A 15,072-nucleotide genomic window follows, 5' to 3' on the forward strand; every position below is an offset into this window, starting at 1 on the left:
GAGGGTACTTATTTAGTGTAAGCGCTCAGTAAGTGCTTATATTCAATAAAAGATCGTGGATTGGTAGAGATACTTGAAAATTTTTGTCAGCTGAGTTCCAAGAAACCACTGAGCCCTGCTTCTTGCTCTTCTCTGACATAAGTGTGGCGCCATAACTTTTAGACCCGAACATCAGTCCTCTGGCTTTTAGCGCTCTGGCTATCACAAGTAGATCCATAACTCACCGCTCACTTCCCCCTGTGAGAGTGTATGGTAATGGCTTGCTCTTCTCCCTCCACAGGCTTTGTGGACATGTGTGTGCAGCACATCCCCTCTCCAAAGGTGGGCGCCAAGCCCAAGATAGAGCACACCTACACCGGTGGTGTGGATTCTGATCTCGGCGAGGCCATGAGCGACTGTGACCCCGACGTAAGGGAAAGCCCCCATTTCTCTTGATTTTTTTCCCTTATGTATGGGGATGCTGTTGTCTGGTCATAGGAAGAATGCCTTCTTTCCATCCTTGTTTGCCACTCACTCCCCATGAGCAAAGTCAAACAGACCTGAATTCAAAGCCTAGTGGTACGATCTTGGGAACATTATTCAATCTTTCTAAGAGTCTTGGTCTATAAAATGAAGGTAATAATACATATGTGATTGTTACAAGAATTGAATAAGATAGAGGAAGTATTACAGTTGTGTTCAGCATGGTGCCTGACAGATAGTAAAGATTCAACAAATGGTAGCTAACCTTGTCAGCCTTGGGCTTTAAAAAGATCTTTCCCAGGGGCGCCTGACTGGCTCCATCAGTAGAGCGTGTGACTGTTGATCTTGGGGTCATGAGTTCAAGTTCCACATTGAGTGTACAGCTTACTTTAAAAATAAGTAAATAAATAAAACTAAAAAATAAAAAATAGAACAGTCTTTCCCAGCCATTCCTAAGTCAGTCTAGTTTCTTGGCATAAACATACAACCAGTTGAGAATTGTGTTAGGTCTTCGGAGGGAATTTGGGGCAAGCAAGTCTTGTAATCTTGCAAGTTAACAGTGCCAGTCTGCCATCCTAAACCTACTTTTCTTTGCCATTGCCCTCATCCCCCTAGAGAAAAGGAGAAGAGTTTTTTTGCTATGCCTGTGACATTTATTAACTAAGCAGGGGGTAGGGCGTGGTTTGGGATTTTCCTTGGAGATTGACGTATCTTCCTCCAGGTCTGGGCAGCCTCTTCCCGGAGCTCATGTCATTGCTGTCAAGGGAGGTAGAGACCATGGTATTTACCATGGAATATGTGTGGTGGAGCCTGCACTCTGTCCCCATCTCCAGGGTCCCCTGATGTGCCACACTACCAAGATGTACAGCACAGATGATGGAGTTCAGTTTCATGCCTTCGGCCGGGTGCTAAGTGGCACCATCCACGCTGGGCAGCCTGTGAAGGTATTGGGGGAGAACTACACCCTGGAGGATGAGGAAGACTCCCAGATATGCACCGTGGGCCGCCTCTGGATCTCTGTGGCCAGGTACCGCCCACCACAGCCTAGGAGGCATGCCTTGGCCTTGTCACTGGAGCTGCCACAAGGAGCTGGAAGGAGTAGTCCTCCTTGGAAGCACAGAGGCTGCATGGCCCCCTACAATAGATCAGCGGACCCTCCCTCATATCTGTTGACTTCTAGTTCTTACTACCCAGAGTTGCTAGGGCCAAAAGGCAGCTACTGTTGGGATAATGCCAAGAGCCTTGCTTTCGCGTTTTGAATGGCTTGTGTAAACTTTTGAAACAGGATTTCTATTTTTACTCTTAATTCTCTCTTCCTTTTCTGTGTTCCTAAGTCATAACCTTTATGTTTCTTCCCAAAAGAAGTTGTCTCCCAGCCTCCACTGACTATTCTTTGACCAAGACAGAAGATTTTGCTGGATCCCTTGTAGCTTCCCCATCTTCAGAATCAGAGTTAGCTAGGGCCTCTGGGCTGCTTGTGAGTTCCTAAGTTTGGCTTCTCAGCTAGCAAGCAGAGCAGAGGCAGTCCTGTCCCTGCTGTACCTTGCCGCCGGCCCCTGTCCCCTCCCCCGGATTCAGCTGTTCCCTAGAAGGCAGAAGACTGATGAGCTAGGACAGTCACAGTGTCTTCTAGGATGCTTCTGGCATCTCCTTACCTTCTACCCCTTGGGCAGGGCCTTGCTTACCACTACTATCCAACTGGAACTGGGTTTTCCTGTTTTGTCCTCTGACAATACCATGTACTTTTCTTTCATGTGCTAATCAGTTTGTGACTCCAGTTGACCCTTGAACAGCACAGGTTTGAGCTACGTGGGTCCACTTTAATGTGGGTAATTTTCTTTTTTTTTCAATAAATACACTATAGTCCTGGGACGCCTAGGTGGCTCAGTCGGTTAAGCGTCTGCCTTCGGCTCAGGTCATGATCCCAGGGTCCTGGGATCGAGTCCCGCATCAGGCTCCCTGCTCCGCGGGGAGCCTGCTTCTCCCTCTGCCTCTGTCTCTCTCGAATAAATAAATAAAATCTTTAAAAAATAAATAAATAAATAAATAAATAAATACACTATAGTCCTATAAACATATTTTCTCTTCTTTAGGACTTAGTATTTTTTTAGCTTACTTTATTATAAGAATACAGTGTAGAATACATATAACACACAGAATATGTGTTATCGGTAAGGCTTCCAGCCAACAGTAGGCTGTTAGTAGTTAAGTTTTGGGAGGAGTCAGGACATAGACGGAAGTTTCAACTGCATGGGGGGTCGGCGCCCCTAACCTCCACATTGTTCAAGAGTCACCTGTACGTATATGTGAGGTTATATGATTGGTTGTTTATTGTGTTCTTCCCTGCTGGAATATGTCTGGTTCACCCCTGCGCCTGGCTCAGTGCCTGGCACCCCTCCTTATTTCGCTTATCTGTTGCTCCAGGTACCATATTGAGGTGAATCGTGTTCCTGCTGGCAACTGGGTTCTGATTGAAGGTGTTGATCAACCAATTGTGAAGACAGCGACCATAACTGAACCCCGGGGCAATGAGGAGGTAGAGTTTTTTGAAAAAGCAACTGGATTAGTTTAACCTAGAGTGTCACACAGAGCCAGACCACACGCGAGCAACCAGCAACAGAACTCACGGGGTACTAACCCAGAGTCATGACCACTTCCTGGTTCCGGGCCTCAGCAGTGTTCTCGATCTGACCCTGCTCAATTCTCCCTGCACTCTGCTCGGATGCTAGGAATTAGGGGGAGTTCCTTTATCTTTCCCTCTCTCTTTATTCTGCCAAAATGCACGGAATAAACGGCCTTCAGGCTGCCTCCAAGCAGCACTGTGGCTTCTGGTGGGGAATGGTCTGCTCCTCTCTGACCTCTGCATCTTTGGTGCCTAATCAGTCCAGGTGCCCTCATTCTTCTGCATTTTGAATCTCAGGCTCAGATTTTCCGGCCCTTGAAGTTCAACACCACATCTGTTATCAAGATTGCTGTGGAACCGGTCAACCCCTCAGAGCTGCCCAAGATGCTGGACGGTCTTCGCAAGGTCAACAAGAGCTATCCATCCCTCACCACCAAGGTATGCTCAGGGCATGTGGGAGCTGCCAGGCCCCGTTGCCCGGCTTACAGCTCTGTGCTGCCCACGGCCTCATGTCCACCAGGTCTGTCTGATCTGTTTCCAGCAGCCTATGTCAGGAGCAAGTATCCCCGTCTGCCGTTATCATTTCAAAGCAGGACATGGGGGTGGGGGGCAGTGAGTGCACGTGCGTGTGTTCATATCCCACAGTATCTTTCAATGGGAAAGAGATGTGTCTTGGAGAGTACACTTTGAATTGATTTTTCCAGAAAATATAGAGGGAAAAGTGAGTCATTCTGATTCTTCTACATTCTTGAGCCTTCTAGCATACTTTTCTGAGTAGTTGGCCAGGGCTAAAGGGTCAATTTATGTCTGTAGACATAGGGCAGTGTGTTCCCTAAACGGTTGTGACGGAAATAAGTTGGTGACCTTATGCCCAGTAGCACTATTGCTGAATGGTCCAGATGTCTTGAGGATTAACTCATAGGTCCCTGTTCCCCAGTGGTCCTTCTTGAAGAGGCTAGAACTGATGCTGAGCAGTGGCTTTCCATAGTAGGTTCGGGCGCCGCCTCCTGGGCTCTCATGTTGATTCTGGTGCTGGCACAGAAGGTCCAGGCTGTGACTGCCAGAGCTGTTGCGTTTCAGGTGGAAGAGTCTGGGGAGCACGTGATTCTGGGTACTGGGGAGCTCTACTTGGACTGTGTGATGCACGACTTGCGGAAGATGTACTCAGAGATCGACATCAAGGTAAATCAGCGTCCCCTTTCTTGAGCGCCTGCCCAGCCAGGAGCTTGGCTCACGGCTCCAGACTGATTTTACAAGCAGCCAAACCCTTGATTCGCCTGGAAGGCCTGAGGGAAGAGGGGGGCACTAGGAGAGGAGACGTGTTTGGGAAAAGTATGACCTGTTGCTCCCTATATGGGAAGGTATCTGAGATCTGGTTTGCCCCTTCCGGCAGGGTTATTCTCAATGTCATACGTTTAAAGTCAAGGCTCCCAAGCCAAAGTGATTCTTGGTCTTCTGTTAAGAACCCATCTTTGGTGATTAGGGCTCAGTGGATCATTTTAGGGAGTGAGGACTGGCCCTCCTGGGTTTGCTGTCAGGTCATGCTGTGGCCCCTCAGTTCAAGTGCGCCTTCTTGGTACACATATTTTCTCCTAGCTCCTGTGGTGGTGGGAGTGAGTGCCCTCACGTACCTGTCTTAGACGCTCCTCCTGATGTGCCGAGGACTGGTGCTCTAGAAGATACTGAGTTCCCTGGTAGCCGGCCGTGTGGGAGCCTCAGGGAGGAGCTGTGCTACCCAGAGGCAGGGGTTCAGAATGGAATGGGGACCTGCCAGGCAGTCCCTAGTGCCCGCTGTGACAGAGCCACGGGAGCTGTTCAGTGAGCGGTGGGATGGCTGAACAGATGTTGGAAGAGACCTTGGGGGACTGTCATTTAGCCCCAGGTTCGACTCGCACTTAACTCTTGGCTGAGGAACACAAACCCCGCACTCGGCTAAGCTTTCTCAGGCTGCTTAGTGCTGGTACGCACTTTTAGCCCGCTATGGTACTTGTTGTTGATGCTGGTTAAGAACGGGGTGTTATTGCAGAGGTGGTGCCAAGGGGACCTCAGAATTCCCTTTGGCAGAAGATTGTCCTTCCAACAAATTGAGACTTTGCCTAACAATTTATTCTGTTTCCCAGGTGGCTGACCCTGTTGTCACGTTTTGTGAGACGGTGGTGGAAACATCTTCCCTCAAGTGCTTTGCTGAAACGCCCAATAAGAAGTGAGCTGGGGGTCTGAGTGACCCTGGGACTGACAGGGGACACTCTTCTCTGCCCGCGCCACTCTGCCCTAATCACAAGCGCTGTGGAAACAGACCCCCTGAGTCTTAGGATGGGGTCTTAGGATGCTGGAGTTTTACCCCAGCACTCTCATCCCTTAGGCCTGTAGACATGATGCTGTGGGATTCTTTGCCAGAAGTACCCCAAGGGGGGCGCCTGGGTGGCTCAGTTGGTTGAGCGACTGCCTTCGGCTCAGGTCATGATCCTGGAGTCCCAGGATCGAGTCCCACATCGGGCTCCCTGCTGAGCAGGGAGTCTGCTTCTCCCTCTGACCCTCCCCCCTCTCATGCTATCTCTATGTCATTCTCTCTCTCAAATAAATAAATAGAATCTTAAAAAAAAAAAAAAAAAAAGAAGTACCCCAAGGATGAGTGTCCGCATTGCCACTTCTTTCTGTATATGATCATCTTAAAATTTTGCCCTAGCAGCAGCTCCACTGTTTTTTGTTTTTTTAAGATTCTATTTTTAAGTAATCTTTACCCCCAGCATGGGGCTCAAACTCACGACCCTGAGATCAAGAGCCACATGCTCCACTGAGGGAGCCGGCCAGGAGCCCTGAGACCTCACTTTTTTAAAGAGTGGTAGATTTGAATGAAGAAGACAGAAGATGAACCTTTTTGCTCTACTCTGGCCCATCTGGCTTCTACTGGCGTCACTGCCTTGCCAGCCTTTCCTTAGGAATGCGCCTTCTGTGAGTCCTGCTGATCCTCATCACTACCCGTTTCCTGTCTGTCTAGGAACAAGATCACCATGATTGCCGAGCCTCTTGAGAAGGGCCTCGCCGAGGACATAGAGAACGAGGTGGTCCAGATCACTTGGAACAGGTGAGAACGTGGCTATGGTTCCAAGGCTTGAAAGGAGACGAGGCGCCACAGCCTGCCCGCCCAGTCTCTAATGCCACCTGTCCTGGGAAGTGAACTGTCCTCCAGGAAGGCAGGATCTGTGACCCCAGCAGGCAATAACTGCAGAGCTGCCGGATACCTCCATTGTCTCATCCTTCCCCCCCAGGAAGAAACTGGGAGAATTCTTTCAGACCAAGTACGATTGGGATCTGCTGGCTGCACGTTCCATCTGGGCTTTCGGCCCTGATGCCACCGGCCCCAACATCCTGGTGGATGATACCCTGCCCTCTGAGGTACAGCAGAACTAATGGGAGCCATAGAGGTGGTTTCTTCGCTGTTGAGTGGAAGAAACTATGAAGTGTACTTCTTTTCCCCAAAGTATTTTGTGGCTTCTGGTGAATCTTCTTACCAGTATACCTACCTTCTACTCCCTCTAAACTCTGGTTGTTGCCAGGGTCGCTGCTCACATGTGCCCTCGTGTTTTGTGCAGGTAGACAAGGCTCTTCTTGGTTCAGTGAAGGACAGCATCGTTCAAGGTTTCCAGTGGGGAACCCGGGAGGGGCCCCTCTGTGATGAGCGTAAGTTCCACCCGTGCCTCGGCCTCCCCTGCCCAGACCTCTAGGGTCCTCGAGCCTGGGCGTGTGGGGTGGGCTAGGCTCATCTATGGGCGCTGGCAGGAGAAGCAGCTCGGGGCACACGGGGCCATCCCGTGTCCTGGGGCAGCATCCTCTCCTCCCCTCCCTCCCTGTCCTAGTGCTATTGCTCGGGACGTCCGAAATGAAGTTATTTCTAGGCTGACATTTGCTCCTCAGTCCTGAGAAGGAATGTGTTCAAGGAGAGGTATTAGGGAGGTGGGATCAGAGTGGTTTATAGACCACGGTTGGATTTAGTGGGAAGAAATGTGCAATTCCTAGAACTTACTCTGCATTCAAACATAATTAAATATCTGTAAGAAAAACACATAAACATCTAGGAAGGCTTTACGATGCCTGAGCATGACCTGAAACCAACACAAAGAACGTGTGCTTAACTTCCGTTCTCTGCTGTAGGCCTTGGCATCCTATCAGAACACTCATCTGCAGGGTGATTGTGAGCCATATCTTTTGTGGCCTCAAGACAGCTGCCATGCAGCTAGAGGCTCCTTGCTGCTCTGCCCTTGGGCCCTTGACTAGCCCTGCAACTGCTCCTCACTCAGCAGCTCCCCCATCTCTGTTTCAGTGATTCGAAATGTCAAGTTTAAGATCCTCGATGCAGTGGTTGCCCAAGAGCCCCTGCACCGGGGTGGGGGCCAGATCATCCCCACGGCAAGGAGAGTCGTCTATTCTGCCTTCCTCATGGTGAGTGGTGGGGCTGACCTGCTCCAGGGCATTAAGTGGAGGTCCAGCCTTTGGGGGCATCAGGACTACAGTCCCTCCAGCCTTTTCTTTACCTGGATCCTCAGTCCTCAGCCTTCCCCAAGCTGAGCAAGCCTTTCTTCTTGCCCCCATTGCAGGCCACTCCTCGCCTGATGGAGCCTTACTACTTTGTGGAGGTCCAGGCCCCTGCGGATTGTGTCTCTGCTGTGTACACTGTCCTGGCCAGGCGCAGGTGAGCCACCAGCAGGGCATGTTAGGGAGGGTGCAGAGAGCAGGAGCACAGCAAGAAGTTATTGGGCTCCCGTGGGGAAGGAGATGGGCCTCCTACACAGTTTCTGCTCCTAAAAACCAACTGAGCTGGTTTTTCAGAAGTAGGAAAGATTTGAGGAAATCCCCAGCTTCACTGCAGATAAAAATTTTGAGATTCTTTTTTGGGCCCTCTCTCCTTGGAGAGTCCTTGGGGAAGGTACTGAAATGTGTCAGTGGGGGGAATGTCTATAGGACCTTGTCTCGTCAGTGTTTCCATTCTTTTTTTTTTAAAGATTTTATTTATTTGACAGAGAGAGACACAGCGAGAGAGGGAACACAAGCAGGGGGAGTGGGAGAGGGAGGAGCAGGCTTCCCGCCAAGCAGGGAGCCCGATGCGGGGCTCGATCCCAGGACCCTGGGATCATGACCTGAGCCAAAGGCAGACGCTTAACGACTGAGCCACCCAGGCGCCCCAGTGTTTCCACTCTTGCCTAGAGGTCACTGCCCCTTTGACAGCCACAGGAAATGACACTGAGGGCCCCAAGCCTTTTCTGCCCACTATAGCATGATTGTGGTTATTCTTTCCTTGATGGTAACTGTGTTGTGGTACATTTGGGGCCAGATTCTTTCTCTGCTTTTGGTCTCTGTAGGACAAGGGACTCACCCTTTCTTTTTCTGTCACAGGGGGCACGTGACTCAGGATGCACCCATCCCAGGCTCCCCTCTCTACACCATCAAAGCTTTCATCCCTGCCATTGATTCTTTTGGCTTTGAGACTGATCTGCGGACTCACACCCAAGGGCAGGCCTTTTCCTTGTCTGTCTTCCACCATTGGCAGGTGAGAAAATGATGCAGGCTGGCCAGTGTGCCCTCCCACCTGTTCAAAGCCAGTCCCCTCTGGCCTGTTCCCCTTCCCAGGTGAGATTTCCAGTATCCTAGAGAAGAGTCCTAGACCATCTGAAATCACTTTACCTTTCAGATTGTACCTGGCGATCCTCTGGACAAGAGCATTGTCATCCGCCCCCTGGAGCCACAGCCTGCTCCTCACCTGGCCCGGGAATTCATGATCAAAACCCGTCGCAGGAAGGTATGCGTCCCTGGGGCCCATGGCCAACCCTCAGTCCCCAGGGCTCTTGGCAGGAGTTGGATCTCTTTTCATTTCTTCCTTTGGGACCTTTCTCCCAAAGACTGAGAGCAGGTCACTGCACAGTGCAGAGAGGTGCAGTCTGTACAGGCCTTGGGCCACCAGTCTGGCCGGCAAGGGAGCATCTTCTCCCCAGTGGCGATTCCTGAAATAGTTGGACCAAAGTTCCACCCCCATCAGCCTCCCCCTCCAGCACAGGTCTTGGACAGCCTTTCAGCTCTGTTGGTCACCACATAGGGCTCTTTCCTGCATCGCTCCCACTCTTTGCAGGGCCTGAGTGAGGATGTAAGCATCAGCAAGTTCTTCGATGATCCCATGTTGCTGGAACTCGCCAAGCAGGATGTTGTGCTCAATTACCCCATGTGAGTGCTGGGACTCCTGGCAGCCCTGCTCCCTGCAGCGGGCTGTATCCTGGACTTGAAGCTGGGACCTGGTGTGACCCGGACTCCATGTTGTCAGAGAGCGTCTGAGAGCTGCTATGGCCATTTTTAACAACCCCAAACCCTCCAACCCAGAGTCCCAGCAAGGGAGGAGTATTTGGCCTCCTAGTTCCTCTGCGGCCTCTGCCTGGCTCCATTCCCAGGGAACAGAGTGGAGCTTGGACTCCGAGAAGAAGAAGGGGATGAAGTGTTTAACCCCAAGGGGCCCTGTCTTCAGGATTTACATGGAATTTTTTCTTTTTCTTTTTTTTTTTTTTTACAAGTTTGACCTTAGACATGGTTTTTAAGTGAACAGAACACTCTGACCTCTGCCTTGCTCTGTTCCTTTCATCCCCACCCCCGTCCCCTTCCCTCCAGCACAGTCTGGCCCTGGTACTTGGGTTCTGAATATATGTTGTCTCCTGTGTCTCTTCTCCCAGCTGCAGTCTTCCTGCCTGGGTCCCCAGGGCAGCAGCCTGTGGTGGGAGGGATGCCTGCCTCTCAATTCAGTGCTCCCGTGAACGTTGAGGCCACTTTCTTGCCTCCACCTTCCTGCCTCTCTACTCTGCTTCTTCTGGGTGGGACCTGGGCTGGCTTGGGAGGTGTTAGGCTTTTGGGACCAGAAGCTGTTGCCTCTGGAGAACCTTCCTTGCCCTGGAGCTGGGGGCCAGAGCTCTGATTTCTAGCCCTTTCTCTAAAACACACACACACATACACCACCCCCCACCCCGAGCCGCTACCGGTCCCTTATTCTGCTGTCCCCCATGTGAAGAGACTTGATTTTCCTCAGAACTGCTTTATTAGGAACGTACCAGGGATTGATGGAAGAGGCTCTGGTGGCCCCAGGCTCTACAGGAGTCCTACTTCTCCCCAGGATCCTGTGCTATTCTCTTGATGTAGTCTCTATACATCGTGTACACAGCACCTGCAGGAAGGGGAAGGGAAAACATCCCATAACACCGAACCCTGCACCCATCCTCTGGCTCTCCCAGGAGTCTGACTCCAGCCGTTCCCCTGAGAGTCCAGCTTCTCTGCTCATCTTTTTGCTCTGGGTCTCAACAGCTGCCATGAGCACCTGACCACACGGCCTAGGGAAACACCCCGTTGACAGTTCACAAAGCCCTTCCACACAGATTACCTATCTGAGAAACCTCACAGCAGCCTGCAAGGTAGGCAAGCCAGGGTGCTTATCATCATGTTGGACACAAACTGAGGCTCAGAGAAGGATTTGTCCACGGTCACACAGCTAGTCCGTAGCTGCCTGCCTCTTGACCCAGAGAGGAAGAGAAGTTCAGCATATGTTCTGCTGTGTGATTTTTCTCACATCTAGAACAAACTGTCACGAAACCAACTGCACCATCCCCACAGGCCCTGGGACAGGAGATAAAACAAGGAATCCTGAAAATGGCTTGGTTTGGGAGTGTCACCCAAGACTTGCTGTGGAGCTTACTATAGGGAACAGGGACTAAAATCAGCATCCCTTAACTGTCAGGACTCACAGCCAGATTTTGCCTCATCAGCTCTGTTCTTATTCTCCTGGGACCCTGGCAGCCACTCACCTAGCATGACTGCACCCACAGCACAGGCCTGCGCCGCCACTCGGGTGTGAATCAGGTGTATGGACATCTTGGTGGAACCACGGGCCTTCAGCCGATAAATCCGGTAGGCTGCCACTGCCAGGCAGCCTCCTAAGCCTATAGGCAGAGAACGTGACCGTTGGGCCTCAGTCACCAATCACGTGGTTCCCCTGATGAGAGACCCCCTCACTTAGGTAGCCTGGGCATCTGGATAAACCCCTACTTTCCTGCCACTTCATGGCGGGAGAGGGGGGACCATCATCAGAATATTGAGTTGTTTCCTCTTGGTGGCATTTTCAAAGTGGCTGCCTCCCTCCAGTGAGGCCTCCTCTATGTACAAATAGCCCATCCTGAGCCCCCTACCCCCATTGGCTCTGCTCAGGCCCTTCTCCAACCGCTGTTGGCTCCCACAGCTACTTTACTTCTCTCCCAAGACCTTGAGGAAGGAAGCCCTGGGAGACCCCAAACTGCTCCTCCCTCTCCTCACACAGGTGTTGATGCCCCATGTTTCCCCACACCCCAAGCCCTCGGCCACCACCTCCACCCATCCAGACTCCCTTATTTCATTGTCAGGCGTGTCCCTTCGTCCCTTGGCACCTTTGCTGCTGGTTCACTCCTTTCCTGGCTGGTAACTGCTCAACGGGTATGACACCTGAGTTCCCTGCTTCATTTGAAAAGACTAGGAGACCTGTTCTCTGAGGGAAGGCCCCTCCTCGCCCTCTTTCCTTACTTTCCTACTCACCTACAGGCACCAGCGGAGACTCCCTGGTCTTCCTCAGGAACTTCTGAGACACACTGTCTTCGCCCTCAGGTGGTACCCACCAGCCTTTGTTAGCTGACATGATCTGGCCCCAGGGTTATCAGCTGGGGCTCTGAGGCTTCAGCCCAGTCCTAGAAAGAGGCACCCCACAATAACTCCCGATTCTCCTCAGTCTGGGAGAGAAAGGAAGGAGTTGCCTGCTAAGACCTTCTCTTACCATGCCCCAACACACCGCTACTTGAAAAGTCCCAAGTGTCCTGTCTCAGATAGCTGGACCATTAGTGCCATTTCTCCCATCTCTTCTTCCGCAGCTCAGTCTGACTTCACTGTTTTCCCTGCCCTCCTCCCCCGCCATCAGTATCCCTATGTGATGCTTGGGTTGAGAAAAGCAGCTGGAAAAATCCACAGATGAGGGTGGGAGGAAAAGGCATTGAGGCTTGGGCCCTCCACTGGTCTTGAATCTGTGACCGTTCCCTGAGGGAGCCACAGAATAGGATCTGGCCCCAGAGAGCCAGAGCCATCCCAGTGTCCCAGCACTGGCTACTGAATCACCAGAGCCAAAGATTAAGATGACTGGACATTGATTTGTGAATAATTTAGCATAGATTTTGGACATTAGTACTAATGGAACTAATTCTGGTTCCTGAACTGCTCACATTTCCATCTCTTGCCAGGTTCTTTGCCATTGCCGAACCCCTGCCTTTCTCTCTGGGCAGGTATTGCTCTACTTGCTAACCCCAGTAAACATCTGCTCTGATCACAAACTAGACGGAGCCCCAGAGTCCTGGTCCATAGACCAGGGCTTCTGCCTATGCGGTGCCTTCTGGGTCCGACCGTGAGACAGACTCCCTGCACGAGGTGACCTCTATTCCTAGTTGCCTCTTCTCTCCTGGAGGAGCAAGGACTGTCAGCCCCACAGGTTCTCAGCATGCTGGTGCTTACCCTAGGAGATGGCTAGAAAGTAGAGTGCGAGCAGCCCGGCCAGGGCTCAGCATCTGCTGTTTTGAACCGGCCAGGAGCTGATGATGGAGCTGCCACTGTGGGGTCAGGGAAGCAAGCTTTAATGGGGACTTTGAAGTCAGGAATGGAGAGGGGAGGAGATAGGCCAGGGCATCAGTCTTAACCCCCCATTTGCTGAGTTCCAGGCCAGAGCTTCAAGCACCGGAAGGTAATGAAAGATCAGATGGTGGGAGCACTTAACTAGATTCAGTGTGTTAATTCCCATGGATGTAAGGGGCTGGATCAGACAGGGACTTGCTACAGAGAACTGAGCTGGAAATACAGAGGCAAGAAACGAGAGAGATCCTTGGTTCTCCCGCAAGCTATACTGCTTCGAACACTCACGAACAATGTGGGATGTAAATAAAATGCCCCTATTCCCAACTGTGGTCTTGATCCTTTCAAGGATGCTTTCTGGACCAAGGAGATTCATCCAGTTTATAACCACTAGGACTTCGTCACATCTCCAGCGCTCCTTATAGTGCCTACAGGGGTGAGATGCTCACTCATGCTCATTCAGGACAGAGATGACAATTGACCTGCATTATCACCTAATATGAGGTATTTACATTTCAGGCCTTTCAGTTGTTCTATACAGTAAGTAGTAGTTTGTTCATAGACTGGGAACTGAGCTTCTGAGAGGCTAAAAGACTTATCCAAGGGTGCACAGCTAGTAAATGGCAATGTCATGATCTGAATCTAGGTCTGACTGGCTCCAGAGTTTGTACTTGTAGCCTGCTTCCCATAGGCTGGCCAAGCAGAACCTCTCCATCCAGGCTGAAGCTTAGGAATGCTAATCAATTGTGGCACCCTGGATTCAGAGAAGAGGAGGAAAGAACCTTCTTGCTAATAAGCAAGTGGAGAAAGATTGGAGTACACTATGGAGAGGCCCACTCCATCCCAGGCCTTTGTTCCTTCCCTACATCCTCAGCCCCATGTGTCTATCCGAACGGGGCTTTTCAGCACTGGAAATCTGTCCAGCAGCTGAAGTCTTTCTTTTCTCTCCCCAGCACTCACTGCCCTAGGAAAAGACCCAGGGTCACAGCAGCTCCCCAGGGCCTTCACATATCCCCAGCGTCCATGGGAACTCTCTTCCCAGTCATTCACACACACTCTCCCGGGCTGCCTCTCCTGGTCCCAGTGGTGGCCTGAATTCTCAAGAGATGGATGGTCTGGGCCAGAGGCAGGGGGATGAAATGCCTGGCTGAGACAGAGCAAGAATCAGGATCAACTCCAAACCCTTTGGAGAATAGGGTCCAAGCTATGGAGAGCGAAGTTCAAAGAGGTTCTCCCTTATTGGGCTTCTGTTGATGCTCCTATAACATCTCAGCCCAGAATTGAGAAAAGAATACGATTTTCTGAGTACCCATGGGACAAGAAATGTGCTAATTGCTTTAAGTAGGTTATTTTTATTTAATCCTCACAATTCTGTAAGGTAGATACTATTATCCCCATTTCACAGATGAAAAACTGAGGCTTGGGTTAAATGTCTTGCTCTGGGTCACAGTAAGTGACACAAGAAAGAACCAGACTAATAACTGTCCCTAAAATCAAATCTCACTGCTCTGGACTAATGGGAGAAGGATTGTAAACTGGAGGGAAAGTCTCTTGAAATAGAAGAAATAAAATTCCTTTTTACTTCTGAGAACACAGTAAAACTTCAAGAACAGATTTCTGTAGACTACCGCTTCAGTAAACAGCTAAGATAAATTATGATAATATTTTTGTTACTATGCCAAGTCTTCAATAATTATTTCTATTTAAGCATTTCTACATTAGTAATTTGCTTAGTAAACCCTTTTTCCTTCCAGGTCATGTCACACTCATAGAAATTCTAATTTAGAAGGGTCTAATTGAGTGATGCAGACAGACTTAATGGATCCGGAGCGTAGGCCACAGGCAGACATGGGATCAGTTAGCTGCTTGAATGACCACTCTCTGAATACTTGGTCTTTTGCCACTCAACGTCTTTTGAGTCTATGCCATCATCTGTAAAATGGAGGTAGCATCTCCCCATAGGATCATTGTAAGAGTTAAATAAGATGATTGTTAGAATTCCCCTGCACATGGCCTGCTCCTCTTCCTTCCAGAATGAGCAAGTGTCAGGAAACGGGTAGCAGGCTGGGGGAGAAGTAGAAAGTCCCTGACAATAGATGAAAAGGTTGCCACGTTCCGGGTGGTCCCAGTTCAGCACACCCTTGTCCCTCTTCAACCTTCTTCAGGCTTCTTCTCCCTATTGTGTGGGAGGGGGTGGCCAGGACTTGAAGCACTACACAAATCAAGGCATTGCTATGCTATATATAGCCCAAGGGAGCTGAGGGACCAGGCAGGGAAAGGAGGGCCAGCAACTCTTTTTTTTTTTTTTTTTTAAGATTTTATTT

At 50.5% G+C, this 15,072-nt stretch overlaps 2 protein-coding genes across 2 annotated transcripts in view; one reads left to right on the forward strand and one right to left on the reverse strand.

The window, feature by feature from the left end:
- EFTUD2 (elongation factor Tu GTP binding domain containing 2) overlaps positions 1 to 9,782 on the forward strand; it is a 41,695-nt gene extending 31,913 nt beyond the window's left edge. Inside the window, exons 15-28 of the mRNA XM_081804856.1 lie at positions 281 to 408; positions 1,296 to 1,489; positions 2,887 to 2,998; positions 3,383 to 3,523; positions 4,166 to 4,267; positions 5,206 to 5,288; positions 6,084 to 6,170; positions 6,355 to 6,481; positions 6,679 to 6,766; positions 7,407 to 7,525; positions 7,681 to 7,775; positions 8,477 to 8,630; positions 8,772 to 8,879; positions 9,207 to 9,782. Coding sequence (XP_081660982.1) covers positions 281 to 408; positions 1,296 to 1,489; positions 2,887 to 2,998; positions 3,383 to 3,523; positions 4,166 to 4,267; positions 5,206 to 5,288; positions 6,084 to 6,170; positions 6,355 to 6,481; positions 6,679 to 6,766; positions 7,407 to 7,525; positions 7,681 to 7,775; positions 8,477 to 8,630; positions 8,772 to 8,879; positions 9,207 to 9,302 — 1,634 coding nt within the window. The 3' untranslated portion in view covers positions 9,303 to 9,782. The remainder of the gene's footprint in view (positions 1 to 280; positions 409 to 1,295; positions 1,490 to 2,886; positions 2,999 to 3,382; positions 3,524 to 4,165; positions 4,268 to 5,205; positions 5,289 to 6,083; positions 6,171 to 6,354; positions 6,482 to 6,678; positions 6,767 to 7,406; positions 7,526 to 7,680; positions 7,776 to 8,476; positions 8,631 to 8,771; positions 8,880 to 9,206) is intronic.
- Positions 9,783 to 10,135: 353 nt separating this feature from the next.
- HIGD1B (HIG1 hypoxia inducible domain family member 1B) lies at positions 10,136 to 12,762 on the reverse strand. The gene is made up of 4 exons (XM_006735859.3): positions 12,635 to 12,762; positions 11,675 to 11,823; positions 10,915 to 11,049; positions 10,136 to 10,280 (listed from the first exon to the last, which is right to left on the reverse strand). Exons 2-4 carry the CDS (start codon positions 11,772 to 11,774, stop codon positions 10,216 to 10,218), a joined length of 300 nt encoding a protein of 99 aa, XP_006735922.1. The 5' UTR covers positions 11,775 to 11,823; positions 12,635 to 12,762; the 3' UTR covers positions 10,136 to 10,215.
- Between the last annotated feature and the right edge of the window lie 2,310 nt (positions 12,763 to 15,072).

Source organism: Leptonychotes weddellii, chromosome 15, assembly GCF_054177405.1.
Source record: "Leptonychotes weddellii isolate Sample4059 chromosome 15, ASM5417740v2, whole genome shotgun sequence".
NCBI lineage: Eukaryota > Metazoa > Chordata > Mammalia > Carnivora > Phocidae > Leptonychotes > Leptonychotes weddellii.